This window comes from Dunckerocampus dactyliophorus, chromosome 13 (assembly GCF_027744805.1).
Source record: "Dunckerocampus dactyliophorus isolate RoL2022-P2 chromosome 13, RoL_Ddac_1.1, whole genome shotgun sequence".
Lineage (NCBI taxonomy): Eukaryota > Metazoa > Chordata > Actinopteri > Syngnathiformes > Syngnathidae > Dunckerocampus > Dunckerocampus dactyliophorus.
In genome coordinates this window covers 8,794,168-8,811,871 of record NC_072831.1, presented here as the reverse complement: position 1 = coordinate 8,811,871, position 17,704 = coordinate 8,794,168, and the positions used below count along the sequence as shown (strand labels likewise).

The following is a 17,704-nucleotide window of genomic DNA, read 5'->3' as shown; positions in this document are numbered from 1 at the left end:
TGCAAAATAGAGAGGTGTTTGTAGCTACTTACAGACACTGTTTAGTTCTGTGTGAGTATTGAGCCCAGTGAAGATATGTAGTTAGGTACTGGAGGCTGCATGCCTTCATAGAACGTCAGTTACTTTTACAACTTTAGTCCAACCACATTTAATCATTATATTGCTATGACCTTTGAAATCATGTGCATGGCTAACCTGTGCTGTTTTTTGTATTTTAGGAGAATATCTCTGATGCAAGGATATCTCTGAGAAACTACACATGTACTGTAAAACAAGCACTAAAGTTCCTGAGGGACTCTGAAGTCTCTCTGCTGCCCCCTCTGGGCTCAACTGGATTCTGCCGTGAAAAGCTGGAGGATACCCAGATGGTCTTGGCCTCCCTGGACGAAAACGTTCAGACTTACATGGACCAACTGAAGGGAGAAGCCCCCCTGCATCCTTACCTGTCCCCTGTGGGAGTAGAGCAACTCCAAGAGGCCATTTTGAGCCAGTTCCTCGTGAGGATGTCCACACTTAAGGCAAAGGGCTACCTACATTTGGAGAATCTTACAAGGTACAGTATTTATTCACATGACCACACAGAGAATATGGACAGCATCTTTGTTCTAAAGGTTACAATTTGTGCCTCAGCTGTGCTGAAACTTACAGAAATTACACTACATTTAATGACAACATCAGTCTGAGTGTGAGGAATGCAGAGGGGAGCCTTGCACAGGTGGTCTCTCAGAAGGTCAACTCTCTGGCTGACTGCAGTGACCAGTTAACAAAGGTTGTGGTACGTATCAGACCGCAGGATTTAATTTCACATTGAAACAATGCAACAAACTACAAACGTTTGTGACTGTCTTGGCTCTCTGGTGTAGGCTCTGCAAGAGGAGCTGGATTGTCTGAAGAAGCATCTGGAGGAGGTGGTGGAGTGGTGTCCAGAGCAGAGCTGCCGTGGACACCGGGAAACCTCAACGGCTGCCAAGTGGAGATGCATAGCAAGACTCAGACATTGCTCTCAGCAGCTGACTGCAAGACTCAAACAAAGGATTGTAGAATGGAGTGACATCACCTGCAGTGTAAGCCTATACAGGCTAAATGAAAGTGATCAAATGAATGACAACTGTTTACTGATTGCCAAGTTTGGTTTCTCAGGTGGAGAATGCATCTGCTCTACTGCAGCAAATGGAGGTAGAGCTCCCTGAGCCCGTCCCGTTGAATGCATCTACCAATGAGCTTCATGACCTGCAGCAGTCGTGGGAACAATACCAGGACAGACTGGACTGTGAACACCGCTCCCTTTCTGCCCTTGAATTACGCATTGCCAGGCTGCTGGGTGTCCCTGCCAACGTGGAACAGGCTCCACCCACTCCACTCTGCCAGCAGCTGCAAGCGATGCAGGCCAGGTACAACAGGTAAGGTGGTCTTTAACCAGGGCTGACTTTAATGAAGACTTCTAGCAAATATCTTTTTTTTAATTATGCTTGTCAATTGCCTGGCTACATTTGTTTCCTCAGTGTAAAGCAGAGGAGCCTAAAGGGTTTGGAGTATATCAAGCTAGATCTGGAGGAGAAAGAAAAAGTGCAGGAGGAGCTACAGGTTGTTTATGTTTGGTTGACAGCTGCTGACAGTCTGTTGTCAGAGATGGATCCAAGCAGCAACAAAGCACAGCTGAAGGTGTGACAACTGTCCAGCTGCATGATTGCATTAAATCTCTTCTGGACCTAAATTTCCATCCACTGAAAATCCCTACCTCTCTTTTCAGGAGATCCACGGCCAGTTGTGCATCCAGAAGGCTCTGGTCCATCGTATCACAGAAGGCCTCAAGACAAAGTACTTACAGGTGGTCCCAGTTGAGATCGCTGGCCAAGTGCAGGAGATCCAAAAAACTCTGCAACAAGTCGAAGTTAAGGTAAACCTACGACTGGCATGGCATGTTCATACCAAAGGTCTGAGAAGTCCTGTATTCATTAAGCATGACAAGAAGCTGGTACCTGAAAGTCCATATATTGCATTCATGTACCTGGTGACATCTTTGTGACTGATTCGGCCATCCAGGTAGAAGAGGCAATAGAAAAAAGTGGCCTTGTGAACAGAATTGATGCAAAGCTGCTGGAGACCCAAGCTGGCCTGAGGTCAGTGCAGGAGACGCTGGAAGAGAGAAGTTCAACTGTGAAAGACGCAAAGGTTACTCAGAAGGTGGGTACTGACAAGGATCCACCGTCCTTTGGGAAAAGCTGATACACTACTCCGCAAAGGTTGAATTGATTCAGCTGGACTCTTCTTTTAAGATGTTTCACTTTTTGACCAAAACGCCTCTTCAGTTCTAAATACTGTAGGTGTGGAGTTTTCCTATTTATGTCCCCTGTGGGTATGTCCCATGGCGGTGGTCACAGTAGGGTTGTTGTTGTTGTTATTGTTGCCGGTGTGATTGATGAACAATAGGTCGTTCTCCTGCCTGGTGGCAAAACAACTCGTTAGTGGCCACACTTCCCGTTGAGTGAGAGAATCTTTGGGAGAGGGATGTTAGGGCATTGTTATAAGCAGACGATAGGTGATGACGCAAAGCTCCAGGGACATAAATAGGTAAAATAGGTAAAACATCTGAACAATTCATGGAAGCCAATTTTAACCGAACATGTTATTGCAGCTGGTGTGGGACGAGTTAGACAAATGGCACTCGTGTGTGGCAGCGCTGGAAGCCGACATGCGGGACCTGGAGCATCCACAGCAGGCGCTGTCCATCGTAGAGAGGCTGATGGAGGTGCAGCAGCTTCACGCCCAGCTAGCCAAACAGGCAGAGCAGAAGACAACCCTCCTCAGCAAGGTCTGAAAAATGTTCATTCATATACCAGTGGTAAAGCTGCTTACATGACAGCATCAATTTTGAAAGGTTGAATTGGGATACACAGTAATCCCTCGTTTATCACGGTTAATTGGTACCAGACGTGACTGAAGTGAATTACCACAAAGTAGGATTCCCTCTTTATAAATGGATTATTTTTGTAGTTATGGTATAGACCCGTTTACGATCTTCTAAATACGGTTTTTAACATTATTAGAGCCCTCCAGAACACCCATGTAGTTACCTTTACATTCATATTACTCAGTATAGTAGATTTAACCAGAGAAAATAAGACATTTAAGACATAAATAAAACTCATGCTTGTATGTGTTGCAGTAAATGTGTTCCATGTGGAGGACAGGAAGTGACGTCGGGGGGTTCAGAGTTGAGTTTTAGCTTGTCGTGGGTTACAGCACCAACAGTAGCCCATGTTGTTGTTGTTGTTATTATTATGATTATGATTATTATTATTATTATTAGTAGTAGTAGTAGTAGTAGTAGTAGTAGTATTGTGTGGAGTTTGCATGTTCTCTTTTCTGCGGGTAGTCTGGTTTCCTCCCACATTCCAAAAACATGCATGTTTGGTTAATTGGCGACTCTAAATTGTCCATAGGTATGAATGTGACAGTGAATGGTTGGTTGTCTGTTTGTGCCCTGCGATTGGCTGACGACCAGTCCAGGGTGTACCTCGCCTCTCGCCTGAAGTCAGCTGGGATAGGCTCCAGCCTAGCGAAGATAAGCGGCACAGAAGATGGATGGATGGATTGTGCCTGATGTGAGAGAGTTTAAACCTGCAATAAAAGCCTGTTGTTCTGGCGATCAAGTATGGTGCTTGTCTCACTGAATAATTACTGACACCTAGTGGCCAATGTAGTAAATACTACATTCACAATATGAATGGTTTATATTTGTATTTGTTTATTTTGCCATTTTTATGCTTGAAAATGTTTGATTTGGGTTAAAAAAATATTAGGGCTGTCAAAGGATTACAAATTTTAATCAGATTAATCACAGTTTATAAATTAATCATGATTAATCACAATTAGCAACTATGTCTGAAATATGCCGATTTTTACTGTACACTAGGTCCCCAACTTACGAACATCCGACTCGCGAACATTCGCGGATACGAACACAAGCCGACTGGTCTGTATTTTATTTTATTTTGCCTTCTAGTCGCTCCATCAGTATTTATACTGCTACTGTAGATTTTTGACCAGTAGAGGGCACTGTGACACTGCTAATGGGACCAACAGACGCTGGTGAGAGAAAGCTAAATAGCAATGCCAAGTTGTAGTTGTATGATACAACCCGGACAGAGCGTGTGATTAAAGTTTATGAAGAGTTAATAGGCCTGCTTAATTCTACACCACCCACAGAACACTACCTCCTTTAGAAGAGTCTAACGACAACGACGATTTGTCCTTTTTCAATATCTCCTCCTCCTTCTCCACCACAACGACGTATGCTCGACCACTCCTCTTCAAAGGTAAATAACATTTATCATTACGTATTATATCATTTTTATTATTGTTTTTTTCATTAATTATCCTCGTTTAATATTACTACTGCATCCAAACTCATATTTACATACATACGCATATACTGTATATGTATACACGTACATGTAGTACCTATATCATTGGTAATATTACCTTTTCCCCTACTTAAGAACAATTCGACTTAAGAACGGTCATCTGGAACCAATTTGTTTGTGTTTGTAAGTTGGGGACCTAGTGTATTTCATTAACAGAAAGATAAATAACAGGACAGGATCATATATATTTGTATATATTAACAGATCCAAATTAATTGAATATGTCAGTCGAGCTAAAAGATGCCACACAAGTGTAACACTAGTCTCTTTATTAGCAGCAGAACATTTGAATCACACTTTAAACCATGTTATTATGGGCAATGAGGGGTTGCTTTCAAAGACATCATGTAATTTAAGGTAAATTTACTTTTTTTCTGTGTATTTTCCAGCATACTTAAATGTAGCAAACTGTACATCCAAATTAAGAGTTACGAAGTGAGTGATAAGTTTTAAATTTATCTTCCTGTTTATTTACACACACAAGCATTATAAAGCTGTCTTTGTGATGTTTGGAGTGACACTGAATGCATCTTGTGTTCCTGTAATGAGAATGAGGAAGTGTAATTCCCAGGATGAACGGACTAGAGACAAGTGTGAGTTGGAGATACGTGCAGTATATGGTGTTGGAATTGTACTGTTGTTGATGTGTTCAGGTCATAATGAGGTTATAAAAAAGCGTTAGACTCTGTGTGACTGTGTGGGGACGCTCCACGGTGATTCCGTCTGCCATCATAACAGAGGTGTGCCTGCTCTGGTGTGCATGCGTTAATTACACAAAAAAAATGAATGTAATGAATTAAATAAATTTGTTCCGCCGTTAACGCGTTATTTTTCAAAGCCCTAATTATTATGTCATTAATATACAGTATGTTTGAAAAACTGTGATACAGTGAATCCGCAAAAAAGTAGACTGCATTTAGAGATAAAGAGCTGTCTATTGGTGAAAAACAAGCAGTTGTGAATCTGAGATAAGATGGAACATGAATCAGAACCATTGCACAAACATCGGTCATACACTCACTACAACCATTTGGAAAGCACTGGTGGACAAAGTAACAGACATCACAGGTAAGACCAAGGAAAACATCAGCCGATGATGACAGAAACCTTGTGAGAGCTGTAAATTAAAACAACTGCTACCGACATCCGCAACAACCTGCAGAGAGCAGGAGTGAAGGTGTCACTGTCTACTGTTCATAAAGACTTTATGAACAACAGTACAACCGGTACACCAGAAGATGCAGACCACTCATTAGCAAGAAGAACAGGAGGGTGAGGCTGGAATTTGTCAAAAGTACAGAGATGAGCCTCAAAAATTATTCAGTCCATAAAAGTTTTGTCTCAGAATGTTTGAACTGTTTCAGTACTCGTGGAGGACACTGTGAATGCCATTGAATGTTTGGTGTGTAAACATTAGTGAATATTTGGTGGTGGTCGGAGAGGCCATTAAGGTGAATTGGCAGCCACATTTTTGCGTCAGTCTAACCCAGGATGGCTGTGGATACAGATGTACTTTACCACTACCAGTGTGTGACTGTGGACCCAACAAAAAATGACTTTCACTATAAACCGCTTTTGGTATCTTGAAAGGCGCTTTTTCTATAATTATTATTATTATTTTTAGCTTGATGCTAAATGCGCTTTTGTGCTGGCAATCAGATGCAAACGTGGCTTCAGGAGCATCAGGAAATGATCAACAGCTCCAAGAGTTGGATGGCCGAGGCTAAGTCGTGGCTCGCCACTCCCCGCACGTACACCACGGCTAAGTGTCTGAGCGACCATGTCCAAGATCTGCAGGTCAGCAGGACCTCAATGCAAAAAGCACAAGTTGCCCCAAATCATGTTTTTTAATGTCGGTAGTAATCACCTCTTTTGTTTTATCCTTTTCTTTCACAGACAGTCTTGAATGACTCTGCACAGATCCGAACCACTTTGCAGGGTTTCAGTTCGGTCCTGGAGGAAATGTCTCAAGTGGTGGATGTCTCAGCTCTGCGAGAACAACTCATCCAAGCGGACTGCCAAGTGGCAGCCGTTGAAGACAGCTTTGCAGCTCCTTTGTCTCAACTCGAGCATGCCGCCACTGTGAGTAATTGATTTGTTATGTGTTTCAATGTCCTTGTGTTGCTGACATCCATGTTGTCTTGTGGCTTCCAAGGAGGTGGACGTGATCGAGAGCGAGGTCAGAAAGATGGAGAGGAATATTGCTGAGATCAAGACTATCTTATCTTCTCCAGAGGTGCTGCCCAGCCCCAAAGAAATACGTCTCAAGGTGATGTGCTGTTTATCTTCTTAATCAAACTGGAAAACCTCACATGCTCAATGCTCTTTGACCATACACAGATGGTGGAACAAAGGATCCAGACCATGAGGAGCAGCATCGCCGACATCCAGAAGGCAAAACCTGGACTTAATCTTCCAGAGAAGGCAGAGGAGACACTGACCGTCTTCAATGTCATCGATCAGCTGCAAACGTTGCTGCTGGAACTGGAGAAGGTCAGTCGGTCAATCAGCAGATTAACTGATAGGTCAGTTAGCGGCCTGCAACAAAGTTCTGTTCTACTCTCGTCGCAGAAAGTCCCAGCTCTCTTTATCCAGCAGCTTCCCACACAAGTCCTGCATACCACATCCCAAGCAGGACCACTCAAATCCAGCCCAGAGGAAGCTGAGGTTGGTTGGCAAGAAAACTGTGCTCGTCATATTTCTCCTACTCCAAACTGACGAGTGTTTTGTTTGTGTCGCCTATTAGCAGGAGGATGCCGAACAGGGCCGGATCATGATCGCTCACGTTGAGGACGATGTGCTGCAACGTTCTGGAGCTGCGTTGATGAGGGTGGAAAGAGCGACACCTGAGCAGAGACAGTCAGGAGCAACGGACAGCCCGATGGTAGGGACCGTCCAAATATACAAGTTTAATATCAAATATGAAATACAGTGGATCTCCGCATATTCGCGATTCAACATTCATGGCCCCCCGTAAATTTGCAGATTGGTCAAAAAATGTTTTTGACCAAAAGAAAACACATCTTACTCATCATAAGTGAGTAATAATTTATGAATACGTGATCATACATGGAAAATATACACCATAAATGTACCACTATTAGAAAGCCCACAATTTTTATACGTTCATGTCTTTATGCGGGCCGCACAGTGGCCGAGTGGTTAGCATGTTGGCCGCGCAGTTCAGGAGATCAGGAAGACCTGGGTTTGAATCTCCGCTTGGGCATCTCTGTGTGGAGTTTGCATGTTCTTGTGGGTTTTCTCGTTTTTCTGGTGGGTCTTCTCCTGGTACTCGGGTTTCCTCCCACATTCTAAAAAACATGCATGTTAGGTTAATTGGCGACTCAAAATTGTCCATGATTGAATGTGAGTGTGAATGGTTATCTATATGTGCCCTGCGATTGGCTGGCGACCAGTCCAGGGTGTACCCCACCTCTCGCCCAAAGTCAGCTGGGATGGCATCGACCCTAATCATAGACCCTAATCAGGAGAAACGGCATAGAAAATGGATGGATGTCTTTATGCTTCTATGATTTTTCCGCAAGCATTGCACTTCTCCACTTTGTTCAGTGGTCCTTGAACACACCGTAGTTGAGTTTTATGAGACGCAAATGTTTGGTTAGCTACAGAAGCACTAGCTTCCCGAATCAATCCAGCCTCAAAACTGGCAGTAAAGTGATCACAAGTTAATATATGATGCTAAGTCGTTACTGGAATTACCTCGAGTGGTAGCACGACGTAGCATAGCTAAAGGCTACAACATGACACTGATTCCATTTGCTCGTGGAGCATCTTACATGATTATTCATTAGTGGTGAGTAGCTATACATTTTATGCATTAAATGTGTTTAATAGGTGTTTGAGGCATATTTACGGCTTAGACCTGGATTGTGTCGCGAGTGAACAATGGCAATTGAATAGAGCAGGAGAGGGTTCTGGAGCTGAAACTAATCTATTAATTACAACAGTCACTTGTATTGCAAATGTTGATCTGAAATCAGAACGTCAATGTCAAGCTTTTGGGGAGGGGGAGCGTGACCTGTTTTATAGGTGTCTCATAATTACTTGAGATTGATGGTTATTCGTCATTCACTAGATTGATGGTATTGATGGCGTAACCCCCGCCAAAAGTGGGGCTCTACTGTACACATACAGTACATGACCTAACTAACATGACCAAACGGGTTGTTTGTTGTCCTAAAAACTACAAGCTTTGTGTGTTACCATTGGAGGATGTTTCAGTACTGACCGTATTTAACATCATGACTGCATGCAAACCACTAATGTGTTCTTCATGTGAATTTCATCAACTAAGAACCAAACAGTTGTCACATCAATAGGGGCCACAGTAACCAGCTGGTAGATTGTTGTGGTCGTACACTTCAGAGCACATTCGTCTTGTTTCAGCGGCAAGGGCACGGCGGTGGCGGCGAGGCCTTCCCTGCTGAGGAGGCCTGGCAGGCAGTGGGAGGGCAGGAGCAGAGAGTGAAGGGAGGTGGAGGAGGTGTTTTGTGGTGGCTCTGGGATGCTTTCCTGGGTGGTTCTTCTGAGGTAACAAAAAAAACGAGGTAGAAGATGACCTCTTTTTCTATCTCCCTTTTTGCTCCATGTTTTCATATTCCTGATAACCTTTGACTCTCAGCTCCACTAACTTTATCTTCTATAACAATCTATTAATTAATACTCTGCTCAGCCCCCCCAAATTTCATTTTCTCATCCTCCTGGTGGGGTATTTCCGGAACATCTCACCAGCAAGGCGGCGTCTGTGGGGAACCCTCCAAAAGAAAAAAGTCTTCCACTGTAGTTTTGTGGGAGCACTTGTAGCTCATATTTGTTTCCATCAGCGTCATTCAAAATGTTTTTCCTTCTACAACACTCTCACCTGCAGTGGCTGGCCGCATATTTACGATTCAGAATTTGCGACCCTGCAATTTTGCAGATTTTTGACTTATGATCTCCGTTATTAAGCTGTTTATTGGGAGAAAAGACATCTCATTTGCCTACATTGGTAAGAGTTGCACAGAATGTAGACAGACGCAAGCGTCTACTTGCTGGTGTTCTTTCTATGCAGTGTATCACCTTGATATTTACACTCTTACTCACATGTCACCAACCGACAGAAGTTTATCAACCCACATGCCTACCTGACTCACGGTGTAACCAAAACGAGGAACACATGCGGAACACTCAATATAACTGCACCACATGGACTATGCAGGTATCAAAATAGACGCTTACACACTGATATACATGCAAAACAATACAGGTGGTCCTTGGGTTCACGTACGAGTTCCTTTCCCAGACTGTGATGTAAAGTCATTCATTGTGTACACAGTGCACAGAAAGACATAAAATACAGTAGTAAAACACTAAGTACAAGAATTAAATGAAACAGTAATTAAAACGAGAACTATTACTTTTTATTCTGTGGATGTATTGTACACTGCAAGGAGTCTCAGTAATGAGAGTACCGTGCTGCTTATGCTGTTATCACTGTCCTTTTCATAGGAGCAAATCCTTTCACATGTTCAAGAATACCATCTTTACCCTCCATGATGATTGATGCGTTGCAGCAGCTTGGATTGGGCGTGCGGCCAGTGTTGATTTCTTACAGCGTCTCATTTGACATTCACCTTGGACTTTACATGCTGCCACCAAACGAGACTGCCTCATTGCCTTGGGAGTCAGCATGGAAAATAAAGAAAAATAGAACAGGGTAGTGACGCAACTACATGTTACTCTGCCAGTACACCAAAGTATTAGCCCACGTATTACTCCATCAAGCGCACATAACTAGTTCTTGTTCTCTTTTTGAATAACATTAATACTTAATGGCACTGAGTACGTAACCTCAAAACTCGGAACGCCATAAAATTCCATTTTATACTAATTTATAACCCGCAAGGCATGCGTGCACACATCCCCAAAGGACGTTACCAAGCATGCAGGGTATAAATGAGTATACATTAGTATTTTTTTGCATGTACATTTGCGTTTGAGCATTCATCTCCATACCTGCTTTGTCCGTGTAGTGCATTTCCACAGGTTGTTATTTTTGGTTGCACCGTGAGTGAGGGAGGCGTTCGGTTTGATGACCTACTGTTGGTTTGTGTTAGAGTGTCAAAAATAGACATTTTTATGGGCGTCTCGGTCACTCGTGGTTTTTAACCATTTGATTTTCGCCAATGTAATCCTCGCAAAAAGTGATAAGACACCCAGTGGCTTTTTTGGGCGGGCAGTCTAACATCATGATTTAGTTTCTAACGCATCATCTTAACTGTCCTGTCTGCATTATCGTGTCCTCTACAGAGAAGTGTCCAACAAAGACTGAATTGCGGCTGAAGTGGCATGGATTGCTCTTAATAACCTGTTAGTTTATTTCTTTATTATTTGTTGTGTTTTTCATTGTTCGCATCAGGAACCCCCTGAAAAGAGCGAAGCTTCCAGCGAAGAAAGCGCAGAGAGAGAGTCACTAGATGACACACAGGTAGCTTCACGCTCATTTTCACAGTTTATTCATGTCACGAAACCAAAATAAATATCTTTTTCCGTTACCTCAATGTTCCGCCGATGGTTTAGTAGACCTACAATGCTACGAAATTAAGTGCTAGCTTGATATGTTTCTATAAGTGTATTCTGACTGTTAGAGTAGTGAAATGACAGCAGCAATTAGCATTAGCAGGTTGTAGGTTACTTATTTTCTTATTCTTGTATGCATGCTAGCACAGTCGTCCCTTGCTACATCGCCATTTGAACATCGCTCCCTCCCTCTATTGCGAGCTTTCCAAAATTAATTCATAAATGTTCGCTGTATTGTGGTTGACGACGGCCTATTGTTAGTCAAACAATATTGAAAGACAAGTCATATGTAGTATTCTGGTCACTAGCCGTCAGTAATGTTACACTGATGAGACACTGCCAGAGAGTATATTACCTTAACACCGCATGTAGTCAGCCACAGCATGTCCGACAATATAGAGTGGGGGAAAAAAAGTTCTCCTCCCATTCCATGTGGAAGTTGTATGTTTTTGGCTTCTGACTTGTCCTTCTTCCCCACACCTTTTAAAACCTTTTCTTAAGTTTACAATAAACAAATTGGAGGCTAACTAGTTAGCTTGGTAGATTGCTATGTAAAAGCGGCAGCTGTCTCGTGGCCCTGCAGTGATTCCATAGCCTGCGCATTAGCATTGTGGTATAAACCAAGAATAATAACATTGTAAAGGGTTTTATTTCATGTCTAAAGGGCTCTAATAATGGTAAAAATAATATTTAGAAAGTCAAACATATTTTCAACGCTCTAACTACAAATATTCAATTAATATTGAATCCTACTTTGCAGAAATTCACTTATGGCGGTCGGGCCTGGAACCAATTAACTGCGCCAAACAAGGGATGACTGTATCACATTTTATGTTACAACTGCTAAAAGAGAGCAAGTAACGGTCCATTACAAATAAAATGTGTCACAATACTAGAACGTGGATGTCCAAAGTGTGGCCCCTGCTCTTTTTTTAAAGTGCATCTAAAGCATCAAGCAATTCCATAACAGACTGACCTTTAACCCTGCTTCTGTTCCAAAGGGTGTGTGTGGTGCCACAGACCAGAGTTCTTCTGAGGATCTATCCGAGCCGCGAGACACAGACATCAGAAGCCCGAACCTCCGTGAGAACATGGTAAACACGTCCTCCTCCACCGTAAACGTCTCCAAAGATCAGCAGAGATGCGTGCTCTCCTAGATCTGCAAGTGCAAGTAGAAACACATCTTCTCAGTATGAGCCTTAAGCTGCGTCTAGAGCCAAGAACAGAAGCTAGATCCAAACCTAGACTACCAGCATCTTCTAGTTATTCCTAAACCCCCCCAAAGAGACTTCAGAAGAGTCGAGAACCTGTTGAAGAACTTCCTGTAGACCAAAGTGCTTATTCTGATACATGATTGAGCGTGCAGACGACAAAGCTGATACTGTAACACAGGGGTGTCCAAATGCGGCCCTAAAAATAAACTTGATTATTAATGAGCTATTCCACGAATATAACACAAAGCTAAGCATATATTGACCTACATTGACTTTTAGCATCTTTAATATACAAATTCTTTCAAATCCTTCAATTGTCTGTGTGTGGCCCTCACTGGAAACAGTTTGGAGTAGCATCAAGTCTTTCTAGAACAGAGCCAGGAACAAACATATATTCTTCGACAACCATCTAAAAGGTCCTCTTCTAGAAGCAGGTCTGCATAAGTGTTGTGTTACCTTGAAAACGGTCACCATGTGTTCACCTGCAGTGCATTTCCATGGCAACATGACTAGCATTAGCATCAGTGAACTGTATGTTTACATGAAGAGGTCAGTGGGGGTCATGGTAGCACATGAATGATATTGTTTTGTGTTTTCAAGTGATAGTTTGCACCCGCATGACATTTTTATAAAAGCTAACAACAGCCACATATTGTTTTCCTGTCATTTAAGGAGTGGGGGGGTTGAACTTGTTCCATTCATTTTCCACGAATGCCAGCAAATAAAGCTTTGTTAGCTGGCGGCCTTTTGTATTTACATAAAGCTGTTTCCTCTTGTTATTGATGCTGAATAAAAATACTCTTTTTAAGAAGACCTTTTGCCATGAAAATGCACAAAATCTGTTTACTCATTGTACTCACTGCTGCCGGCAGGAGAACGTTTACATTGTGATTAATCACAGAATGAATTAATGACATGGTGATGAATTCCCTGACAGATTGTCTCATTTAACATGAGAGCGTTTGGATGAGGTGAAAGAAGAGACACATGTAAATTCATGTGAAATGAAGTGTGTGCGCGTGTGTGCGTGTGAGACCTGGCAGCATGAAGAGTCTTACATGAGCATGTCTTTTTCTTGACTTTCTATTCTGTCCACTTTCCCAGCAAGCAGCAACACAAATAAACCAACAAGTGTGATTGACTTCTCTGTCTCTGTGTGTGTTTGTGTCACTCGCTCACAGTGATGGGCAGGGAGGGGGGGCGGCGGGGTGGAGAGGGTCAAATAACACACTGACGGCCGTGTTTGTTTCGCACTTTGACTCACTTTCAACACGCGGTGTGATGATAACGTCCCATCATAACCCGGTGTGCTCTTTCAACCACTGTAAGCAGTTATGTGTGCATAAGAATAAAGAGACTTTCAAGCCCTGATGGACGCAATAAACTGCAGGAGGCATGTGGTCATTCCTCCCATGTCCACAAGAGAGCGACAGACGTTACAAACCGTGGCTTTCGTCACACAAGACAAAGGCAACCTTTAACCCAAGCAATGAAAAACGGATCAAATATGGAGACATACGTCCACTCAATGCACATTTCACTAGGTACCCCATCTCGTGTGATTCAATACAAAAATTGTGCAAACTTTTGATTTGACTAGTTGAACGGACATGCTGCACTTGTACGATCATCAATCAATACATCTCTGTCAACATTCTTTTTGCAAAGACAATGTTTGACTTTGGGTGTCGTTACATTATGTGCCTAACGAAGTGACACGACTGGCACTGTTGGGAGTTTTTGTGTTGAGATCCAAAAAAATGGGATTGTGTGAGGACAATAAATGATTTGCGTAACTTCCTGTTTGCGTGGTCACATTTTGGACTTTTGACAGCGTGATGGGCATGATTGACAGCTGATTAGCAGGAAAGTGTTTGGTCGGCGTGGCCTCTGTCAGCTCCGCCCACGCAGCCTGAGGCCGGACTCCTGTCGCTGGAGAACCAGGAAGTAGGTCCTGTCAGGAGTGGGCGGGGCAATTGTGTGTGTTTCGGTGTCGCGTTTAGATCTTATGACGACCCGGCTCGGCTCTTTCACCTGCAGCAGGTGCTTGTGTTTGTGTGCAGGGCGGGGGACCTGCCCCCGCTAGGCTCTGCCCCTCAGAGGGAGCCCTCCACGCCAGTCTGGAGCGTGTTGGTCAGCTGGAGATGTGGCTGCACAAGGCACGCGCACCTCTTGAGGCAGGCGGTACCCGTGACATACAGGACGGCGTGGAGCGACAACTCCTCACCTGCCAGGTATGCCCCGCCCACTGACAGCCAGCAGGACTGGACTTGCTTCTTTGACCCTGAGCTATTCAAACAGGAGTCACATCAAACATCTGTCAGCTATAAGAATTCAGATTAAAATGAATGAGATGCAATGTTTGTCATTCAAATATTTTACTCTCAATAATCCAAGTGTTAACAATATGTAAAAGTTATATTACCTTTTTTACATGGCAGGATCGTATTTAAACATATTTAAAAAAATATTATAATTAAAATTGATAATAATGAACAATTATTACAGTTAATGATAATTGATTTCACATTTTTCATTGTTTTTGATCACTCCATTTATTATTTTTGTATTGTATTGTACTTTATTAATCCCTCAGCAGGGAAATTCACTTGTTACAGCAGCAAGCAAGATAAGCAAGTAAAGAAATTTTTCACCTTTATTTGAAATATTTTTACATATAAAATCTGTTAACGGCCAAAGTCGCACTTTGGCTCACAGGGGGTCCACACGTGGCCTCCATATTCCAGCCTGTGCAGTTAAACCAGGATTCAAAGATCCGGGAGCTTGTTTGTCGCGGGACTCTCCGAGTGCAACCTGAGCCTCCATGAAAGTTTCATTCCCACCGAGGCATTGTAGGGAAACAAACAGCCTGAGACGAGATCTATTGTTCAGACACGCCTCCACCATGACCCACATATGACTCTCAACACACACACACACACACACCAGACATTTTATTAGGTACACCAGCTAATAATAAGGTGTGCCTAATGAAGTGGCCAGTATATACACTCCTGATCAAAATGTTTAGACCAATTGAAAAATTGCAAGAATTTACATTTTGTACTGTTGGAGCTTAAGAAGGTTCTAAGTAGAGCTTCAAAATGCAAAAACAAGAAATGGAAGTGAGACCAAAAAAAAAATTAACGCAATTTATTGCAAACAGCCATTAAAGTGAAGAAGACCTTTTCTCCCCAGTTCAGAAATGTTTAAGACCACCGTCTTTAAAAGCCAATATCCTCAGTGTCATTTTCTGTCAGTTATTCACACTGTCATGATCTTTGGATGGCAAAGGCAAAAAAGCTTTCTCTCTTTGAACGCGGTCAGATTGTTGAGCTGCATAAGCATGGCCTCACGCAGCGTGCCATTGCTGCTGAGGTTGGACGCCGTATGAAAATCCTTTTAAAGTTCTTCAAAGATCCTGAGGGGTATGAAACAACTATTTTAGGGGGGTTTCTGTTTTATTTTTAGCTACAGTCTTAAACCTTTGATCAGCTGATGATCAGCCTATTTCAGCTTTATGGTTGTCTGCAATAAATAGCTTACTTTGTGTCACTCCCATTTCTTCTTTTCGCATGTTGAAGCTGTACTTCCAACCTCCTTAAGATCAAACAGTGCAAAATGTCTTACAATTTTTCATCAGGAGTCTACACTTATTACCAGTTTGAAGCATCTAACAAGGGTTTGTGTTGATGGTCCAGGAGATGTTTCTGGAGATCGAGCAGAAGGTGTCCATTCTCTCGGAGCTGGGCCTGGTGGCCGAGCAGCAGCGCGACCATATCGGGCCGCAGGGCGCCGCCGAGTCCCAGCGGGAGGCGGCTGAGCTGCTAGCATCCAAACTGGAGGACCTCAAGTCCAACCTGGTGTCCTTCCAGCAGCTGCTGCAGGACAAGCAGGGAGAGGAGAGGAGGCTCACCCTCAAGGAGACACAGAAGACGGTACGGCGAGTAGTCATTCCACTTGGGGGCGCTGCTGCCTTTCATGTTTGTACACTTTTAAATGCTGCTGTGCCATTTTAAACAGTCTCATAAAAGTTAGCACAATTACACTCCTGACTTTGTCTTTTAATTTGCAGTAATTAGCAGGATTTAATTGACAGTGAGAATCTCATTAAAGGCTAAAAGCGACACACATTTCCTATGTTTGTAATTCCTATTTGAGTGGTATGCATGAATTTAAAGTACATGTACAGGATTTATTTGCACTCGCTGACTTTTACCTGGCCTGTCAATCTCTGCAGCTGTCATTAACCATGCACAGGTGATTTACTTACCGGTTCCAGCCATCCATTTTCTGTGCCGCTTATCCTAATTAGGGTCGCGGGGGTATGCTGGAGCCTATCCCAGCTGACTTCGGGCGAGAGGCGGGGTACATCGTGGACTGGTCGCCAGCCAATCACATGGCACATATAGACAAACAACCAGAGAAAACCCACGCACGCACGGGGAGAACATGCAAACTCCACACAGATATGCCCAACGGAGAGTCGAACCCAGGTCTTCCAGATCTACTGACTCTGTGGCCAACATGCTAACCATGCAGCCACCGTGCGGCCTTAGTTAGCAGTTGATAATTATATTTCACAGCTCTGTCATTTGAACCTTACCAAAGTGCTTCTGGCTTAATTCTCCATATTTGCATTAGTCAAGAAGAGAGAAGGAGTGTCAAATTTCAAGTTTGTCCAGTTCGCCTGCAGGGAAGCCAAATGAGACGTCAAGTTTCTTTGTGAAAACACAACTCACACAGCTCATGGTATCGTACTTTGGTGACCTTATTTAGCTAGCTCAAATACTGCGGTGTGAAGAAGTGTTTGCTCCTCCCTGATTTCTTATTTTTTGCATGTTTGTCACACTTAAATGTTTCAGATCATCAAACAAATTTAAATATTAGTCAATGACAACACAATTGAACACAAAATGCAGTTTTTAAGTTAAACTATTTATTGTTAAGGGAGAATGGCCCTGTGTGAAAAAGTGATTGCCTCCTACACCATCATAATAACTGCTTGGGCCACCCTCAGCAGCAACAACTGTTTGCGATAACTTGCAATGAGTCTCGTACAGCGCTGTGGAGGAATTTCGACCCACTCATCTTTGCAGAATTGTTGTAATTCGGCACAATCACTTTTTCACACAGGGCCAAGTACTTTTGGATTTTTTTTCTCCCTTGATAATAAAAACTTTCATTTAAAAACTTAATTTTGTGTTGTGTTGTCATTGACTAATATTTAAATTTGTTAGATGATCTGAAACATTTAAGTATGACAAACAAACAAATCAGTAAAGGGGCAAACACTTCTTCACACCACTGTATAGTTATATATAGTTTAAGAATACCTATTTAACAGCTAACATGGCTCAGGTGGTACAGTAGTCGTCTCCCAACCTGAAGGTTACAGCTTCCATCCTCCGTCCTCCGATGATCATGTCGAAGTATCCTTGGGCAAGATGCTGAACCCCCAGTCTCTCCTGATGCTGCGTCATC

At 42.9% G+C, this 17,704-nt stretch overlaps 1 protein-coding gene across 1 annotated transcript in view; it reads left to right on the top strand.

Annotated features, from left to right (window-relative positions):
- syne2b (spectrin repeat containing, nuclear envelope 2b) overlaps positions 1-17,704 on the top strand; it is a 130,962-nt gene that overhangs the window by 54,349 nt on the left and 58,909 nt on the right. The window contains exons 61-79 of the mRNA XM_054796979.1: positions 219-553; positions 631-775; positions 864-1,064; positions 1,141-1,400; positions 1,503-1,662; positions 1,751-1,897; positions 2,044-2,184; positions 2,636-2,812; positions 6,087-6,224; positions 6,324-6,509; positions 6,583-6,696; positions 6,768-6,920; positions 6,999-7,094; positions 7,174-7,311; positions 8,835-8,978; positions 10,846-10,914; positions 12,008-12,157; positions 14,233-14,454; positions 15,922-16,158. Of these exons, the coding sequence (XP_054652954.1) occupies positions 219-553; positions 631-775; positions 864-1,064; positions 1,141-1,400; positions 1,503-1,662; positions 1,751-1,897; positions 2,044-2,184; positions 2,636-2,812; positions 6,087-6,224; positions 6,324-6,509; positions 6,583-6,696; positions 6,768-6,920; positions 6,999-7,094; positions 7,174-7,311; positions 8,835-8,978; positions 10,846-10,914; positions 12,008-12,157; positions 14,233-14,454; positions 15,922-16,158 (3,213 nt within the window). The remainder of the gene's footprint in view (positions 1-218; positions 554-630; positions 776-863; positions 1,065-1,140; positions 1,401-1,502; positions 1,663-1,750; positions 1,898-2,043; positions 2,185-2,635; positions 2,813-6,086; positions 6,225-6,323; positions 6,510-6,582; positions 6,697-6,767; positions 6,921-6,998; positions 7,095-7,173; positions 7,312-8,834; positions 8,979-10,845; positions 10,915-12,007; positions 12,158-14,232; positions 14,455-15,921; positions 16,159-17,704) is intronic.